Raw genomic sequence first — 18,346 nt, forward strand, 5'->3', positions numbered from 1 at the left:
TTTTCTGTATTTTGCTTCTAGCCTCCCGTTTTTGTCTTTGGGATTGGCTATTTTTACTTTATTTGTAATTTCCTATTTTTAATAGATGGGCTTATGCCCCAAATTTCCCCAAAAAAAAGGCTCAATTTTGATAGGGTCATGGGGAGGATCATTTTTCCCTTCAAGATTTCTGAGCTGCCGTGTCAAAGTTGCATAATCAAAATCAAGACTTTGCTACATGGCCTCCGATGGCTCCCAACCAATTTTCGTTTGCTCTATAATCCGAGCAAGAAAGCAGAAAATGTCCGACCTCTACCGTAACGCCGATCAAGTCAAGTTCTACGCCTCGACCCGCCCGACCTACCCACCTGAGCTCTTCCACTTTGTCGCCTCAAAAGCTCCGAGCCGCCAACTTGCCTGGGACGCCGGCACGGGGAGCGGACAAGCAGCCGTTTCTCTCTCCTCTCTCTTCGACTCCGTCGTCGCAACCGACTCCAGCCCTGAGCAGATCTCCCAAGCACCAACCCACCATTCGAACATCCGCTTCGTCGTCACACCGCCTTCGCTTTCCCTCGCCGATCTCCACCGCCTCGTGGCACCACCTGGCTCCGTCGACCTCATAACCGTCGCTACGGCTCTGCACTGGTTTGATATCCCGGCCTTCTTCGAACAGGCACGATCGGTCCTCCGCCGCCCCGGAGGAGTGTTAGCCGCGTGGTGCTATGACAGTATCGTGCTCTGCGACGGGGGAAGGGTGGAGGAAATCTATCGGAGATTGATGGAAGCGACGTGGCCGTACGTGGTTGAGGATATCAGGGCGATTGCTCATGGGGGATATGCCGGGGTGGAGTTTCCGTTCGAGGCGGTGGAAGGGGTGGAGGAAGGGACGGCACCGGTGAGAAGATTTGCTGTGGAGAAGGAGATGGGGGTGGAGGGACTGATTTCTTTCTTGAAGTCTGGGACGGGGTATCAGAGGGCGAGAGCGGCGGGGGTGGAGTTGGTTACGGAGGAGGTGTTAGATGAGATGAAGAAGGCTTGTGAGGAGGATGGAGAGGAGGTAAAGAAGGTGAAGTTTCCGATTAGCCTTCGAATTGGAAGGATGGGATCGAGATAGCCAGTATAGTAATTAAGCCAGAGATATTGGGGATTCATGGATCTGCGAGGAGATGAGAGATTTAACATATTTTTCTTCAGTTTTGCTGGGGAATTCTTCGTTGTCCTGTGCAGTTCATAGCTCCTGTGTTTTAAGTTTGTGTTTAGCGTGTAGTTAATACGTGTTTTTATGGTGGTTTTGATTGCAAATTTTGCAATTCATCCGCTTCCTTCATGTTGCAGTGGTGCTCTGGAGGGTAATAAATTTGCTGTTATGGCTGTTAAGGTCCATTTGATGATGTTCAGGTTGACCTTCACTGAGTGGAAAAATTATTTTGTTCGGATGTTGAACGTTGTCTGAAGTTTAATTAGAATGTGCATCGTCATCCTTTTACTGTGTACCATGGCTCGGTACTATTCGGTACCGTGGCTCGGTACTATTCGGTACCGTGGCTCGGTATCGCTGACCTAGCTGCACCTAATTCACCTCCGGACATAGAACTATGTTCGATCTCTACACAGAATAATTTCTCCACCAAGTGGTGGGGTGTTTTATAATTTCTTTGTAAAGTATATTACTGCTAGTCATCGCCGTCGTCATTTGAATGTCATAATCCAACTAATATCATCTGATAATCATCATCTAACCATCACCAACTGGCTATTATGGTCCATTTTGTTATCATCTAACGACCATTATCCAATTATTACTGCTTGGTTATTGTCATCCCGCCATCATTATTCGACCATTGTTGTCCAACTAGTATTATCTAAATGCTATTATATCGCTACATTACTTCTCCCACAATATTTATTACAACTATAGTATAACAATCAAGTACTCCTAATATTTCAATATTGTCTTTTTTTAGTTCTGGAGAATAATAGATTTAAATTTTTATAAGTTCAAGTATATAGTAAATTCAATTAGGCTAGGCCATATAATTTTTTTCTTTTATTGAGTTTTCACATTAAAAACTTGATATATCCTTAAAAAATCATCTTGATCGGGCACGAATCTCAAGGCAAAATCAAGCTGAAAACTTCAAAAATTAAATTCGGGATCACCTGAACTCCGATTTCAACAAACTTATAGGCAAACTGAGCGTCTTGGAAATACGAACCCAACGACAACTAATTCAACTCAATCCGAGCCCAAATGAGTACAAATCAATGACCCAAAGCGTTGTTGGAAAGTTTGAACCACAATTTGAGTTACCAAACGGTTTTCAAACATGACGTGCTTATAGTCGAATCGAGCGGCTCGACGAGACAAATCCAACGAGCCCAAGATCACCGAATTCCGACATCATTAAGACCTTCAAATGCCTGATAATTTGTCCATAATCAAAGGATTCAATATCGGCCGTACGTCTATCCGATCACTCCCTATTTACCATTGATTTCTCACCTATTTACAAGCCATGCCACTCCATAATATCTATAAATAGACCCCTCATTTCTCATGAGGGGGGGTCAAGCAAGAAGAAGAGTGATACGGCATCACAAAATTAACTTGATCGGGCACGAATCTCAAGGCAAAAGCTAGTTGGAAACTTCAAAAATTAATTCCGGGAGCACCCGAACTCCGATTTCAGCGAGCTTATAGTCAAAATGAGCGTCTCGGAAATACAAACCCAACAACACCAAGATCAACCCAATCCGAGCCCAAATGAGTCCGAATCATGGGTTCAAAGCGCTGTTGGAAGATTCAAACAGCAATTTGAGTTACCAAACGATCTCTGATTTTGACGAGCTTATACTCGAATCGAACGGCTTGACGAGACGAATCCAACGAGCCCAAGATCATCGAATTCTGACATCATTAAGGCCTTCAAATGTCCAACGAACGGTGCATGAACTTATAGATTTTATATTTAAATATTATTAGCAGTATTAAAATTTAAAATAAATAAAAATATATATCAAAGTTAATAAATAAGACATTAAATTAATAATTAACTAAAATAAGTTATTAAATCAATATATAATTAATTAGTAATTTAACAACTTATTTTAATTATTTAATTAAGATAAGCTATTAAATTAATAATTTATTAAAATAAGCTATTAAGTTAATAATTAATTAAAATAAATTATTAAATTAATAATTAAAAAAATGAGCTATAAAATTATTAATTATTTATATCACAAAATTTTATTTTTCAGAAATTATTAAAATGCGCCGGAAAATCCATTGGAAACAAATCCATCGGGAATCCGCCGGAAAGACCGTCGGAAAATCTGCAAAAGAAAAGTCGAAAATATTCCATTGTAATCTGTCGGAAATCAGTCCGTCAGAAAGCCACCGAAAATTCCACCAGTAATAGGCTATTTTCCTGTAATGTACAAGTGAATACTTAAAACATAGCAACATAGTTAAATATTGACAGAAGTCTTGCAGTAGTTATGATAATTGCTGATGGCTATCTTTGGCGAAGATAGTTGAAAAATATAATAGAGTTATTTAGTTATCTTAGCTCTTGAACTTCCCTTATGTAGAAAATGAAGTCATATTTATAAACATTTTAGTAAATTTGGCCAGAATCCAAAGCAGACTATCGCACTGTTCATATTGATTTCATTAATTATATATTATTTATCAAATATTTGAACATCTTAATGATAACAGAATTGAGTGATCTTGGGCTTGTTAGATTCTTTTCATCGAGTCACTCAATTTGATTATTATCATGCTATAATTAGATGTTATTGAGTTCATCAATCTATTTTCATATGTTTCTAAATATAGTCGAATGCATTATTTGAACTTATTTGAAGTAGAATTTGATCATTTGTAGTGTCAATAAGTTCATCTCGTTGAAAAATTCAATTCCAATGTAAGTTTGCTAAATCAAAGCTCGAATAACCCTAAATTTAATTCAAAAAAATTTCAATTCAAATATACCTCTAGATTCACACATATTATATGAATTTTCATTAGTCTTATCAAAACTAATGCAATTTTATTTTATATGTTATTTAAATATCATACGTCAAAATTTTAAGCCTATATTATTGATATATCATCAAAAGAATTATATTGATCAAGCACGAATCTCGAGGCAAAATCAAGTTGGAAAGTTCTGAAATTAAATATGGGACTATTCGAACTCCGATTTTAGCAAACTTACAATTGAACTGAACGTCTCGAAATACAAACCCAACGACACCAAATTTGACTCAATCCAAACCCAAATGGGTTAAGATCGAAGACCTTAAATACATTTAAAAAGTTCAAGCCATAAATTGAATGAATAAACGATTTCCAAACGTTACATGCTTATAATTGAATCAAGCGGCTCGACGAGAAGAATCTTATGAGCCCAAGATCGCCGAATTTTGATATCATTAAGAAATTCAAATGCCAAGTAAACGATCTATGATCAAGGGAATATTTATTAGTCATGTCACTCTAAAAAAATCATAAATAGACCCCTAATTTCTTATGGGAAGGAACCCAAGCAAAGAAGAGAATGGAGAGAGAGAAACTAGAGTTATCTTGCTACCACTCCTCCTCGACCACCACCAGACTTCCACCAGCCCATATATTCACTCCTGACTTCCGCCCGACCACCAACTTGCATCAGACTTCCTCTTGGTCACCAACTGACACTAGACTTCCGCCAAACCACTGACTGACGTCAGACTTCTACTATGTCACCGACTGACACCGAACTTCTGCTCGACCACTGAATGAAGTCGGACTTCCGCCCGGCCACCAATTGACACCGAACTTCTACCCAACCATCAATCGACGCCATATTTCCGCCCGACCACCAAATGTCGTCGGATTTACGTGTGATCTCTATTTGTCACTAAATTTGAACATTTCAACCCAACGACTGACTTATAATCTAATCATTCTCAATTTCAAGGATGAATTAATCATTTGTAATCTATTCAAATACTATTTCAATTATTTTAACTAGGCGTGGCCCCGTAGTTTTTTCTTTTTTTCAAGATTTTTCACTTAAAAAATCTTATGTCTGAATTCTCTATTTGTGTGCTGAGACAAAAATTCTAACTCTATCGCTGCGTCATATTCTAGCCCACAACAATGATAACAAATTTATTAGATAACTTTTTCAAATTTAGAATATTACCGTCAATTTCTGTAAATAAATTATTTTTAACTCTATCTATGCAAATGATGATAAGTTAGCAACTTTTAATTATTTATTTTTGAACTGCGTGCGTTTTTTATTTTTTTATTTTGCCATCTTTTTAGAATATTACCGTCAATTTTGTATGCTGATATTTGGTTGCATCCAGAACCTCCTGCCTGAAAGCAAAATGAATGCATAAACGGAGTTAAAAGAAATCAAGAAAAGCTTAAAAAAGGAAAAAAAGAAAAAAAGAAAAATGGCCGATCTCTACCGTAACGCCGATCAAACCAAGTTCTACGCCTCGATTCGTCCTAACTACCCGCCTGAGCTCTTCGACTTCGTCGCCTCCAAAGCTCCGAGTCGGCGCCTCGCGTGGGACGCCGGCACGGGGAGCGGCCAAGCCGCTCTCTCTCTGTCCTCCCTCTTTGACTCCGTTATCGCAACCGACTCCAGCCCTGAGCAGATTTCCCATGCCCCAACCCACCTCTCCAACATCCGCTTCGTCATCACACCGCCCTCGCTTCCCCTCGCCGATCTCCACCGCCTCGTCGCCCCACCTGCCTCCGTCGACCTCATAACCGTTGCCACGGCGTTGCACTGGTTCGACATCCCGGCTTTCTTCGAACAGGCCCGCTCGGTCCTCCGCCGCCCTGGCGGAGTGTTAGCCGCGTGGTGCTACGGCTACCGTATATTCGTCGACGGGGGGAGGGTCGACGAGATATATAGGCGGTTGGGCGAGGTAATGTGGAGTTACATTAGTAAGGATATCAGGGTGTTGGTTGAGGAAGGTTATGAAGGGTTGGAGTTTCCTTTCGAGGAAGTGGAGGGGCTTGAGGGGGGAACGGGGCCGGTGAGGGGATTTGTAGCGGAGAGAGCGATGGGGGTGGAGGGATTGATTGCTCTCACGAAGACTTGGGCGGGGTATCAGAAGGCGAGGGAGGCTGGGGTGGAGGTGCTTACGGAGGAGGTGGTGGATGAGTTGAAGATGGCTTGGGATGAAGATGGAGAGGAGGTAAAGAAGGTGAAATTTCCGATTAGTCTTCGAATTGGAAGGATGGGATCGAGCTTGCCGGCATAGTAATTCAGCCAGATATTGGGGATTCATGGATGGAGAAGGAGGTAAGAGATTTAACATATTTAGTATTTACCTTGTTTTGTGATGAATTCTTCGTTGTCCGGCTCTCTGCATTTGCTTACTACTCTGATTTTAGTTTGTGTTTAGAGGATAATTAAGGCGTGTTTTATGGTAATTTTGCTTGCAGATTTTGCATTTCTTAGGTCCTAATAAATTCGCTGTTGAGTTTTGGAGACCAATTGGCGGTGACTTGGATAAGAATATTTATAATTTAAAAATAAAAATTTTGGTTTCTCTTAACATGAATAATTAGCACTGTGTCTGTATCGACATCATCAAAAGCGCAGAAAAAATTTGAAGGTTTCAGTTGTTTATCATTTAAGGATTGCAACACAACTACTGTTATTTTTGGGTTGCATGCACCGCCGAAGTTTGCTGGCTTTGGTAGTGGCATGTTGAATCTGGATAAAGCGGCGAGACATTTTGGTTTTGGCTGGACGATTTTTTTATTGTTTTTTAAAATAAAATTTTAAGTAAAAAATTAAAAAAATTATATTAAAATGTTGTTTTAAGAAGCAATAAAAAAGTCGTCTCAAAAGAAGACTTTGTCAATTTAACCTCTAGATATTCTCCTTGAAATGATTGCATGCTTCATCATTGTTCCGTCCATGAACATTCGCGACGGTAGAGAAATATATAGTTTAACGTCTTAACATTGTACAAAGATCTAGCACACAAGCAGATGAATGAGATAATGTAGTGCTCATAAAAGACACTAGAGTTTTTACTTGGAAACCCCTGAAAAGGGGGGAAAATCACGGGGTTTGGTCCAGTTTAAATGAATCCACTAGTATTTGTAGTCGATTACAAATGTGGCCATTCCTTGGGAGAAGGCATTGGCTTGATTTCACAAATGTACATCATATAGAGCGCATTACATGATTGAAATTGCATTAATCAACATAGACATGTTTGTTTAGTCAGCAGTACCATAGTCGATAGGATAAAGGTCTGGAAGATCGTAGTAGGCGATAGAGGTCGGAAGGATCGTAGTCGGTAGGAGACATGGGTCAGAAAGACCGTTGTCTGGCGAGGGAGGTCGGAAGGGCCATAGTAGGGAGAAGACCAGGGTCAGAAAGACCATTGTCTGATGATGGAGCTCGGAAGGACCGTAGCAGGAAATGGAGTTCAGAAGGACTTAGTCAGCAGGAGACTGGAGTTTGAAAGACTGTTGTTTGGCAAGGGAGGTTGGAAGGATTGTACTTGGTAGCCTTGTTAAGAACCAAGTTGATCGCGAGAGGAGGTCCAATGGCGGTCAGCGGTCGGGCGGTGGTCCGACGAAGGTCGGGCTAAAATCCGACAGCGGTCGTTGGCCAAGCGATGGTTGAAGAACGTCGGGCTAAAGTCCGACGACAGTCGATTGCTGGGCAGAAGTCCAGCGGTGGCTGGGTGGAAGTTCGGCGACAATCAGCAGCATGGTGGAAGTACGGCGGCGGTCGGCGACCGGGCTATGGTCCGACGACGGTAGTCGGCCAGGCCAAGTTCCAGCGGTGGCCGGCGGTCGGGCTGTGGTCCGACATTGGTTGGGCAGAAGTCCAGCGGCGGTCGATGGCCGGATTGAAGCCCGATGATGGTCGGCAGCTGGGTGGAAGTCCGACAATGGTCGGCAGCCGGGTGGTGGTCAGACGAAGGTCAGGCTGAAGTCCGACGGTAGCCGGGTGGATGTCCGGCGACGATTAACAACATGGTGGAAGTCCTGCAGCGGTTGGCGGTCGGGCTGTGGTTTCACTGCGGTAGTCGTCCAGGCGAAGTTTCGGCAGCGGTTGGCGGCCGTGCTGTGGTCCGACAATGATCGGGCAAAAGTTTGGCGGTGGTCAATGGCCTTGCAAAATTCCAGCGGCGGTCGATGGCCGGGTGGAAGTACGGCGACAGTCGGTAGCCAGGTGGAAGTTTGGCGGCGACCGGCGTCCAGGTGGTGGTCCGACGAAGGTCAGTCTAAAGTCCGACAGTGGTCGTTGGCCAAGAGAATGTCCAGCGGTGGTCGACGACGAGGCGAAGGAGGCGTTAGAGCTCTTGAAGCTTCAGAGCTCCCTCCCATCTCTAGCAAAAGTTCCCTTCATGTAGAGAGTGAGGGTCTATTTATAGATTTTCATGAGTGGCGCACCCCGTAAATTTAGAGAAGATCATGGGCAGATTCAGAGTGCTCCATCAGATGGCTCATATTAATTCCCTCGACTGTAGGGAGTTTTTCAACGGTTTAAGTGCCTTAAGGATGTCAGAATTCATTGATCTTTGGTTTGTTGGATTCGTCTCGCCGAGCCGCTCGATTTGACTATAAGCATGCCATATTTTTATATCATTTTATCATCCAAATAATACTTTGACCCTTCCAAATGTGGTCCGAGCCGCCGATTCGGACCCATTTGGGCTTGGGTTGGACCAATGTTTGTGTTGTTTGGTTCGTCTCTTTGAGATGTTCAGTTTGACTATAAATTTGCTGAAATTGGAATTTAGATGATCCCAAATTTAATTTTGAAAGTTTCGAACTTGAATTTGCCTAGAGATTCGTGCTCGATCAAAGCAATTTTTTAGGACGTATCAATCATCAAGAATTATAATTTTAAGAAGAATGAAATGATGTTCTAAGGTTTTCATTTACGGTAGAAGATCATCATCTTCATCAAGAATTATAATTTTTCATTGAAAATTTCATAATTAAACCAAACATTATCAAATTTATTGTAATTGTACCCAAAACTTTAAACCTAAGCTGGATTTAATATTTAAGGTTTTGTTTGTGACTATTTTTTAATTATTTTTAAAGTAATTTTTATCTCAAAATTTTTTGAGCTAAAATTTTTTATACTAAAAAATTGTTTTTGAAAATAATTAAAAAAAGTCCCAAACAAAGCTTAATACTCTTATGATTCATATTAATACTTCATACTTCAAATTATACTTTATAAATTATGTAATATTAATTTAAAATAATATTAATAAACGACCTAATTGTGGCGTGATCGCTTATTAATTCAATACAATTAACATCGGTTTGAGCCTACCTTCACTCGAATCATCATATCTTGAGCTAACTCATTCATAATAAAATAAAAAAATTTGTTAGGAATATTAAAATCTAAGATTAATTTTTAAAATGTAATGCCTCTTCCTCTCACTAAGGCTTTGTTTGGGAATGACTTTCTTAGTGCTTCATAGAGTAACTTTTCACTATAAAAATTAAAATTTTTATTCTATAAAGCTACATTAAGAAGTAGAAAGAAAACTGTCCCAAACGAAGCCTGCAACTTTCTTATTAACTGTTGTTTTGTACAACTTTTTCTTAAAATAGAAAATTTTGTATTATAAAGCTATTTTAGAAAGCAGCAGGAAAATTGTCCCAAACAAAGCCTAAGTATTCATTTCGGATGGTTTTCTTAATGCTTCTTAAAGCAACTTTCTAGTACAAAAATTAAAAATTTGTATTAAAAATTTATTTTAAGAAATAGTAAGAAAGTTGTTCCAAATGAAGCCTAAATCTTTCTATCTTTTTTTTTTTTTCTTTTCCATGTATTTGATCCTCCATCTTAAGAATGATATATGATACAATTTTTTTTATGATGATGGTTATAAAAGTGTTATAGAGAAAGTAATTTTTTTTAAATTGTTGTAGAAAGTAGGATCCTAGCATAAAAATTTCTTAAAATTTAAAATATCATGTAATATTAATTTTCATATGAATTTTAAAATTTTTAAAATGAGTTTTAAATTTTTTTTAATATATATTAAGATTAATATAATTTGAAATATTATGTAATATTAATTTTAATATGAATTTCAAAATTTTTAAAATTATTATAATATATTTTACGTTAAAATGTTTTTAATACTTTTTTAATCTTTGAAATCATTCTCTTACGTCGGTACATGGAGGAGCCCACGTCATCTAGTCTTGTCAACATTCGGACCCTTAACTCAGCTAGGCCCGCTAGGTGGTGGGCCTATCCTAACGCCTATCTTTATGGGTAATGACAAACCGTTGATTGGCCCCCAATTTAATAAGTTTGCCCCGAGGAACAGCCTTTTTTTTTTTTCTAAGGATGAATTGTTGTTCACTGCTTAACATTTTTTTTTTTTTTGAGATATTTAGATTAACTAAGATAAAATCATATACATAAGGTTCAAACATAAAATCTTTTAGTTGATAGTAAAAACTTACAACTAACAGATCAAGATGAACTGCATCACTACTTAAAGTTGATTAAAAGTTGTTAGTTATTTATTTGACTAATTTTATTTATCAGATAAAATAATAATTTATAAGTTATTTCAAATTTCGAAATCAAGAATATGTCAAAATATTCCTTTCCAAACTTTATTCATTCCACTAACTATAAGAAGTTTGTTCTCTTTCTCAACATTATTTCCATTGTTGATGTCCTTAGCATTATTGTCATAGTTGATGTTTTTTCTTACCACCATTGTTGCCTTCATGGTCTCCTCCACCATCGTCGCCATTAATGTCGTTAACATCTTCATCTCAACCATTGATGTCTTCATTGTTGCTGTCATATTATAGCGAGATTGATGCTATAATTATTAAAATGTTGTTGTGAGTCGAATTATTTAGAAGTCTTGGTTAAAGGAGATTGTTGTCTCTCCAAGGTCATTAATATACAACCGTCAATGTTATCATCATTATTTTTTTATTAATGTTTATTTATGATTTATGACATGTTTGATATTGTAAATAAATAAACTAATATAAAGTATACATTATACTAAGACGTTCTCTTTGGTTTTCATAGATGGAATTGAAATAGTTCTTTGGCATGTTGAGTGAATTTAATTATAATTATTTGAAGACTTGTTGCGAGCTAGTATATTCGTGACGGTAGAGTGAAATAATTTTTCGTCCTAGTAATGCATAGCTATCCAGAACACAAACATGTAGTTGGAGAGAGTTGAGAAACACTGGAAACTTTTTATGTGGAAAATCCAAAAAAGGAAAAACCACGGGGGTTTTACTCAAATGAGAAGATTCTACTAAATTTAAGTGACCCCTTAACTTAGAGGAGGTGCAATTACAGTAGTTTGGAGAGTCGGTCAGACTCCGTATAGATACTCGAGAGTTTATAATGACCGCGATCTGGTTAGAAGTTTGGTGGCAGTAGCTGGGGGAAGACCAAGTTGAGATCAGTGTTAAGTGTAAATTGTATAATGTTTATTGTATTTAAATTAGTGAAAATGTATTGCTGTAGTTATATTTGTCTGGAAAATATACAAGAGAAAGCAAAATTTCACAGGTGCTGAACGAGTGCTGCAGTGCCCACAAATTTAGCACCGTAGCATGGCTATTAAAAGCATCCCAGTGCCAATTTTTAACATTACAGTGCCTACCTCTCGGGAATTTAAGAAGAAGTCAGCACCCTGGAAAAGCCAAGCTTAGTGTGAAGTACCTCATAGCGTCGTTGTGTTAGAAATCAACACTATAGTTTTGTAGTCTCAGTAAATTGAGCGTTGGAGTGTCGATCATCAAAACGTCGCAGCACCGGATAGCGCTGCTACGGTAATGAGGCATGGTTGGAGATCTAACATATTTCTTACTGTAAAATTGATAACCCCAAGTGCTCTGATCACTACCCTTTGTTTACCTTCATTGTTCACTCTTCCTTGGCCCATCATCATTTCTAGTTCAAAAACTACTAGACCACTACTCCCCAATTTTAACTCCTCGTCATCTCTTCCTCGTCTGAACATCAGTCTTCTTACCCTATAAATTCCCTTTACTTGAAGCTCAAAAAACAAAAAATTGATACCAAGGCTAAAAAAGGTAGTCTTCAATAGTCTCAAATATGCAATTCAAGATTTAGAAAACTAGAAAATGTATTTCTTAGAGCTTCTTAATGCAGATCCTTCTAATGACGTTTTGGCCTCTTTGGTTAAATTCACTGTCGATAATCTTGTAAATTCCTATGCGACTCTTTATTCTTGGATTGCTCAGAGGTGTAAAATAAATTAGTTGTTTAAAGAGGAAGATGACCTGAAATTTTTGTATGAAAAAAATGAAAGGAGAACTCTAACTTTATTAGAGAAATCTCTACTAATTATGACACTTTCATCAATCATGCAGATATTGCTAAAGCTATCATTAGTCATTATAAGAACATATCGAATGTGCCACCTCCTAACTCCAATTCCCCTCTCCCCTCAAGTAAGAAAGTCACTACCAATTTGATTCCCCTTCTCACATCTCTTATTTTTGATGCATATATTAAAGAGGTGGTCTTATCTTTCTCCAATAACTCCAGCTTTGAGTAGGATGGTTATTCTTTTAAATTATTCTCTAACACGTGAAAGGTATTTGGCCCTCATGTACGTAAATTCATCCATCACTTTTTTCCCGTAAGAGTTATCTCCCTAAAATTATTAAAACCACAGGGATATCTCTCATTCCCAAATATCTCTAACAGGTTTATTTGTTGGGATAAAGCTTGCATTGAGGACGTTTATTTCTCTAATTACATCAATGGTCATTTGGAGGGCTTCTTTAACTCCTCATCCAAGCTGAGGTAAGGATGCCCCCTCTCTCCTTATATCTTCTGCATTGTGATGGACTCTCTTTCTATTGTTTTAGACAATGTTGCTCTTCATGGCTCCTTTTCTGGTTACAACCGAGGTAACCTATAAATTTCTCTCTTGCTTTATGCATATGACTGACTTGTTTTTGGTAAGACAACTAAACCTAATGTGCAAGCTCTTATGAACATCCTCTCTACTTTTGGTAAGGTTTGTAGCCTTATTATTAATCCTTCAAAAAGCTCAATTTTGTTCTATATGACTTCATCTAGTTTAGATGAATCATGTGCTATGATTAATCTTCCTAGAGTATTTAACTCTTTTCAATTTCTAGGTTAAATTTTCTAATTTTTAAAGTTTAATGGCCAAAGCCTCCTTGCTTGATAAATGGACATGATAAGCTCTCTCTTTGGTTAGACAACTGCAATTGCTAAACTTCACTATCTCTAACATAATTGCTTACTCAATTAAAAGTGATATCTTGCCAGAAACCTGCATAAAACATCTTAACAAGTTTTGTGCTCATTTTCTGTTTCATGGCGGCATCTCTACTAGGAAATCGCAGCTTGTTTCTTGCTGAGATACTTGCGAGTCTATTCCCATTGGGAGTCTAGGTATTCCCTATATTCTTGATCTCAATTTTGCTTATAATTATGCTCTTATCATGTGGGTGCTTACTTTTGGGTCTCTGCTTTTCATATTCTAGAAAATTAAATATATATCCTTTTGAAATAATAGAAATTGCGATACTACTTTATGGTGGAAATCTCTCAAGGTCTCTTGGGAGAAAATAGAGCTTGGTTTATAATTAATAGTTTGGAATGGCTATAATTTCTATTTTATTTGGGATCCCTAGATAAATGGGAAGTCCTTGGTTGATCTGGAAAATTTCTCCTCTATCCTTCATTTGATTAAGTAGGATGTCTCTATTGTTGACTTCATGATTAATGAGGCTTGGAACCTGCCTTCTTTCCTTCATCCGAACATTAAAAGAGTTATTTGTTTTGTCCCTATCTTCCCTGATGATAAAAAATATATATTTTGTGGATATAAAAAGAAAAACTAATGGTAAAATCATTTATATGTTCTCAATATTTAACCTAATCTCCTCCTTGGGGCAAAGATGTTTTGGCACAAGAAGTATGCTATTCGATTCTCTATTTTTAGCTGGCTGGCTATCAATGGGGGCCTTAAGACTGCTGATGCATTAATCAAGTTTAACATTCCGATTGACCCCACTTGTATTCTTTTCAATTCATCCATTAAAAATGTTAGCCACCTCTTCTTTGATTGTGAATTTTTGTTTCAAGTTTTTATTTTTTATTCTTATGAATTTTGGTTCAAAGTTATCTCTATGATCTTTCCCTTCAGCTCTTTATACCTGCTAAGGGCTAATATCAGTCAAATGTTAGATTATATTGAGGGATGTGATCATTTTGCATGGGAATGTTATTAATGGCTATCTTTTGTTGCTTTTTGCTTCTATATATTTAGGGGTGTCAATTTCGGGTCACGGATTGGGTTCAGGTCGAACCCGAAACTGACCCGGCACTATTCGGGTCAACCCGAACCCGACCTGTTTCTGAAAACGGGTCAGTTTTCCTGACCTGAACCCGACCTGCTTCGGGTCCGGGTCAACCCGACACGACCCGAATGACCCATTTCCAACAAAAAAATTGCTAGCTTTCGGGTCAAAAACGGGTCTATCTCCTCTTTTTCGAGTAAAAAATGGGTCTATCTCCTCTTTTTCGGGTAAAAAATGGGTCAAAATCGGGTCAATCTCAGGTTGCCGGGTCAAAATCGGGTCAAAGGGCTAACCCGAACCTGACTCGATTTTTGAAACAGGTCGAAATGTTGAACCCGAACCCGACCCGTTTCGGGTTCGAGTTGACCCGAACCCGAAATTTTCGGGTCGAGTTCGAGTCGGGTTTTCGGGTCGTGTCAAATATTGACACCCTTATATATATTATATTTGGAAGGAATGCAAAGGAAGGGGGTTTGGACAGAATATTCATTGTCTCACTTATGTCACAAGGGAAATTAAGTTGTCTTCTAGTTTAAAAATGTCTCGATCCAACTTATTCGTTCATTCTTCTACTAGATCGTACGACGGGTGTTCACTATGGCTATGGTGTTCATTATGTCTAGGGTGTTCTTCTTTTCGACAGTAATACTGTTCCTATAGTTTTTCCTTTTGCTAAACAATGATGATGGGTTTTGATCTACCCAGCCACAACCCATAGATGGTCTCTACTTCTACTAAGACAACCGAGTGCTTTTGGCTATGGTGCTAGTCCAGTTTCTTCTTGGTGTTATCTTATTTTTCTTCCCTGTTCTACTTTGTTATTTTACAAGTTTAATTTTTCTCTAATTTGCTCTTTTTTGCACAGTATTCCTACTTTTTTTTTGTTCAACTTCTCTTAATTTGTCACCTGTGGATCTCTTATAATTTTTTTTACCAATGAAAATAGGATAGTCATTCAATTTTCTCAAAAACAAGAAATTTATTATGGCCATTTGAAACGAGAAATTATTCTGTGGAGTTCAAACGTAGCTCTGTGTCCGGACTCCAATAAAATTGCGACATCTAAATTGTAAACATGGATATTCATTTCTATTTCGTATTTTTGTTTTTTTTTCTTGCCAGCCCGTTCGACCCATCCCAGAAATTTCCTGTTCAAATTTAGGGTTTAGGATTGATGCTCTTTTTTTAAATGAAATACCTGCCAAAGTTCTATAATTTTTAGGATTTTAACTCAATAAACTTTTCATAGCTACTGAGAAAAAAAAAAGAGAAGAAGCCAATGTAGATGATGACTGGTTTGGAGGAGGATGCTCATTTTTTGAGCAAATGATATGCTCATAGGACGCGGAGTCTGAAAGGTGCTATAAAAACATCTAAGAAGAGGAATAGTTGAAGTTGAGAACTACACGCTGAAGGAATGATAGTTTCTTTTTTGTACACTTAGGGAATATGTCGAGGGTTCGAGGGGGCGACGCTCTTTGGCTGGGTTCGACTTGCCAGGGGTTTATTTTTCTCTTTGTGTGATGGTAATTTTGAAGTTATGTTTGTATTTTGCATATCATGTTTTGTTTTTTTATGTGTTTGATTCATTTCAATAATATAATATTGCATACTTAAATATGCAGCTGATGGAGATGAAGCCTGATTAGTTTTACTCTTTCTATTTGATTCATTTTGATAATTTAATATTGCATTCTTAAATAAAGTCCACTATATACCGTTGTGTACTTGTTATATTGATTGTGATATTAAAATTTTAGCTTATGTCAGTGGACATTTTAATTAAATTGAGTGGGAGGAGATGTCTTGGGTTGCTTGATGCATTTATAGATCTGTGGTACTAGGCCTAAAAAAGGTTGCCTATCATGGATTGGTGTTTTGAGCTATTACAGGTGAACTAAATTAGTTAGATATACATCAGGCTGTTAAGCATTATGGTTTTGTATGCTTCTGATCTTTTAAAAATAAAGAAGTCTTTTGTTTATTCTGATGTTGTCTACTGCTGTGTATCATTGTTGTATAGAGTTGTGTATTACTATGTACCAATGTGTACAATCATATTAATTCTGATGTAAGAAACAATCATGCGTTGGAAGCAATTATTTAATATTGACTGGAATCATAACCCATTTATGGTGCAGATTTACAACATTCCATTTTAAAAATTTGATTAAGAAATACATAGTTATTTAATATTGTTCATTGAAGAATAAAGAATATTTTTTTCTTTCATTTACAAGATATTTTGTTCATTTTGATGATGAATACTATTATGTACTGTTGTTGTGTATCATTATTGTGTACTGCTACTGTATATATTGCTATTGTATGCCTCTGATGTGTATCACTGTGTACCGATGTGTATAAAAAATGTGAGCAAATGAGCATGAATGGCATGAACACAAAAATAAATGAAGCAAAGTCTAAAATTATGTTTTGTTTCATGATTAATTCCTCTGTTCAAGATATTTATGTCTTATTCTTTATCATAAGAGAAAAGTCCAATTTACTGGACAGGTTTTTATGACTATTCCAAACTGTAAAGCTAAAACTATACATAGAAACCAAGGACCTCGGTATCTTCATATTTTAGGGAAAGTTTGAGGATATTTCATGAGTTAACAATTAAAATGCTGGTTTAAATTCATAGCTTAATCCCCAAAAAAGGTCATTAAAGATGTTTTTTTCTCTTGAAGAATAGCAAAATAAAAAATAAAAAATTATGAGAAATACAATGAAGCTAAAAGATTTCTTAAATTAGGTAACTATAAAATTTAAATATATATGATTTTGAAGAAAGACATTTTGAAACTAATGATGATAGAATAAGGAAGACTAACAACAGTGATGACCACTAATATTGAATTGTTATGAACATACTTATTTTTTGTTACAGTCAAACCGCATGAACAAAAATTATTAGGGTCATAGTTATTCGAGCACAGCACCAAACTGGGCATAACTTTTTTATTGCTAGATTTTATAGGGGATGGATAGCAAAATTAATGTGTGATGTAGAATTAAGCTAACAAATGAATATGCATATCTTCTTTTTGATGAAAATTTTAGATTTGTTGAATTAACTTTTGCAAGAAAACCTTTGAACTTTATAGGAAAGCAAGATGTTAGCCACAAAAAGTTCATTGCTATTAACAACACACAACAGTACACAGCGATAGGCAGCATCAAAATAAACAAAAAAAAATCATAGAAGTAAAAGAGAAAAAATGTATAATAATTACATCTGAGAGAATAAATAAACATATACAAATTTATCATTTACGTAAACTTTTATATAGTTGATTTACAGAAGCATGTGTTTTCGTCGCATTCGATATATAAAATTTTGAAGAAAACATTCTAAATAAATGCGTGTGAAATATCACATAAAATACATAAATCATACCTGCCCAGTTTACAAATTCCTCGTTGAAGTATTTAAGCTTGGTTGAGAACTTGTATTATAGAAAGTGAACACAATTTTATTGTATTTGCCTTTACGACAGATTTTTCTATTGAAAAATTAAGCTTAGCAAAACATAAAAACGTATATTGCCTCATAATATACATTGAAAAGAAGTGATTATGTAAGTAAAGTCACCTTAATCTTAAGCTTTTTCTTCTTTTCCAATGGCTCTATAGAGAATGCGAAGTACTCCAAACCAATCTCCATCTTCATCGCCTGTTTCTCTTTTTTTTTTTCCTCAACAACTCTAAAAGTTTTATTCCGTAAAAAATCTAAATATTTGAGAGCTTTCGTGGATTATCTTTTTAAAAATATAAAAAATAAATAGGTTGCTGCGATTTCAAAATTTTTATAGCTGTGCTGAGTAGGGTTGGATCATCGGGTCTTAAGAAATCCACATGTATAATTCAAGTATCACGATTTTATTGGAGTTCAAATATAAAGCTACATCAATACTCAGCATTGAATAATTTCTCCTTTGAAAGATATTCAAGCCAGGTAGCTATTAAATTCTCTGGCATCTT

The 18,346-nt window shown here is 36.9% G+C and overlaps 2 protein-coding genes across 4 annotated transcripts; both read left to right on the forward strand.

Moving 5' to 3' along the window:
• The first annotated feature begins 200 nt into the window (after nucleotides 1–200).
• Nucleotides 201–1,370, forward strand: LOC110108648 (putative methyltransferase DDB_G0268948). The gene has a single exon (XM_020839373.2). It carries the CDS (start codon nucleotides 218–220, stop codon nucleotides 1,091–1,093), a length of 876 nt encoding a protein of 291 aa, XP_020695032.2. The 5' UTR covers nucleotides 201–217; the 3' UTR covers nucleotides 1,094–1,370.
• Nucleotides 1,371–5,382: 4,012 nt separating this feature from the next.
• On the forward strand, nucleotides 5,383–16,479 carry LOC110108673 (putative methyltransferase DDB_G0268948). 3 transcript variants are annotated; one of them, XM_028694820.1, is made up of 2 exons: nucleotides 5,383–6,299; nucleotides 15,982–16,479. In XM_028694820.1, the coding sequence occupies exon 1, from the start codon at nucleotides 5,437–5,439 to the stop codon at nucleotides 6,256–6,258; it is 822 nt and encodes a 273-aa protein (XP_028550653.1). In that variant the 5' UTR covers nucleotides 5,383–5,436; the 3' UTR covers nucleotides 6,259–6,299; nucleotides 15,982–16,479. The 3 variants fall into 3 exon arrangements, 2 of the variants coding, with proteins under 2 accessions (XP_028550653.1, XP_028550650.1); XM_028694817.1 differs by lacking the exon at nucleotides 15,982–16,479 and adding an exon at nucleotides 12,726–13,891; XR_003700705.1 differs by lacking the exons at nucleotides 5,383–6,299; nucleotides 15,982–16,479 and adding exons at nucleotides 12,517–12,627; nucleotides 12,726–13,891.
• The last annotated feature ends 1,867 nt before the right edge of the window (nucleotides 16,480–18,346 follow it).

Source organism: Dendrobium catenatum, unplaced genomic scaffold (genome assembly GCF_001605985.2).
Source record: "Dendrobium catenatum unplaced genomic scaffold, ASM160598v2 fragScaff_scaffold_54, whole genome shotgun sequence".
Classification (NCBI taxonomy): Eukaryota; Viridiplantae; Streptophyta; class Magnoliopsida; order Asparagales; family Orchidaceae; genus Dendrobium; species Dendrobium catenatum.

What these genes read in the sequence shown, in the direction of transcription:
- LOC110108648 (XM_020839373.2), top strand. Translation starts at nt 218, where the DNA reads ATGGCCTCCGATGGCTCCCAACCAATTTTCGTTTGCTCTATAATCCGA.
- LOC110108673 (XM_028694820.1), top strand. Translation starts at nt 5,437, where the DNA reads ATGGCCGATCTCTACCGTAACGCCGATCAAACCAAGTTCTACGCCTCG.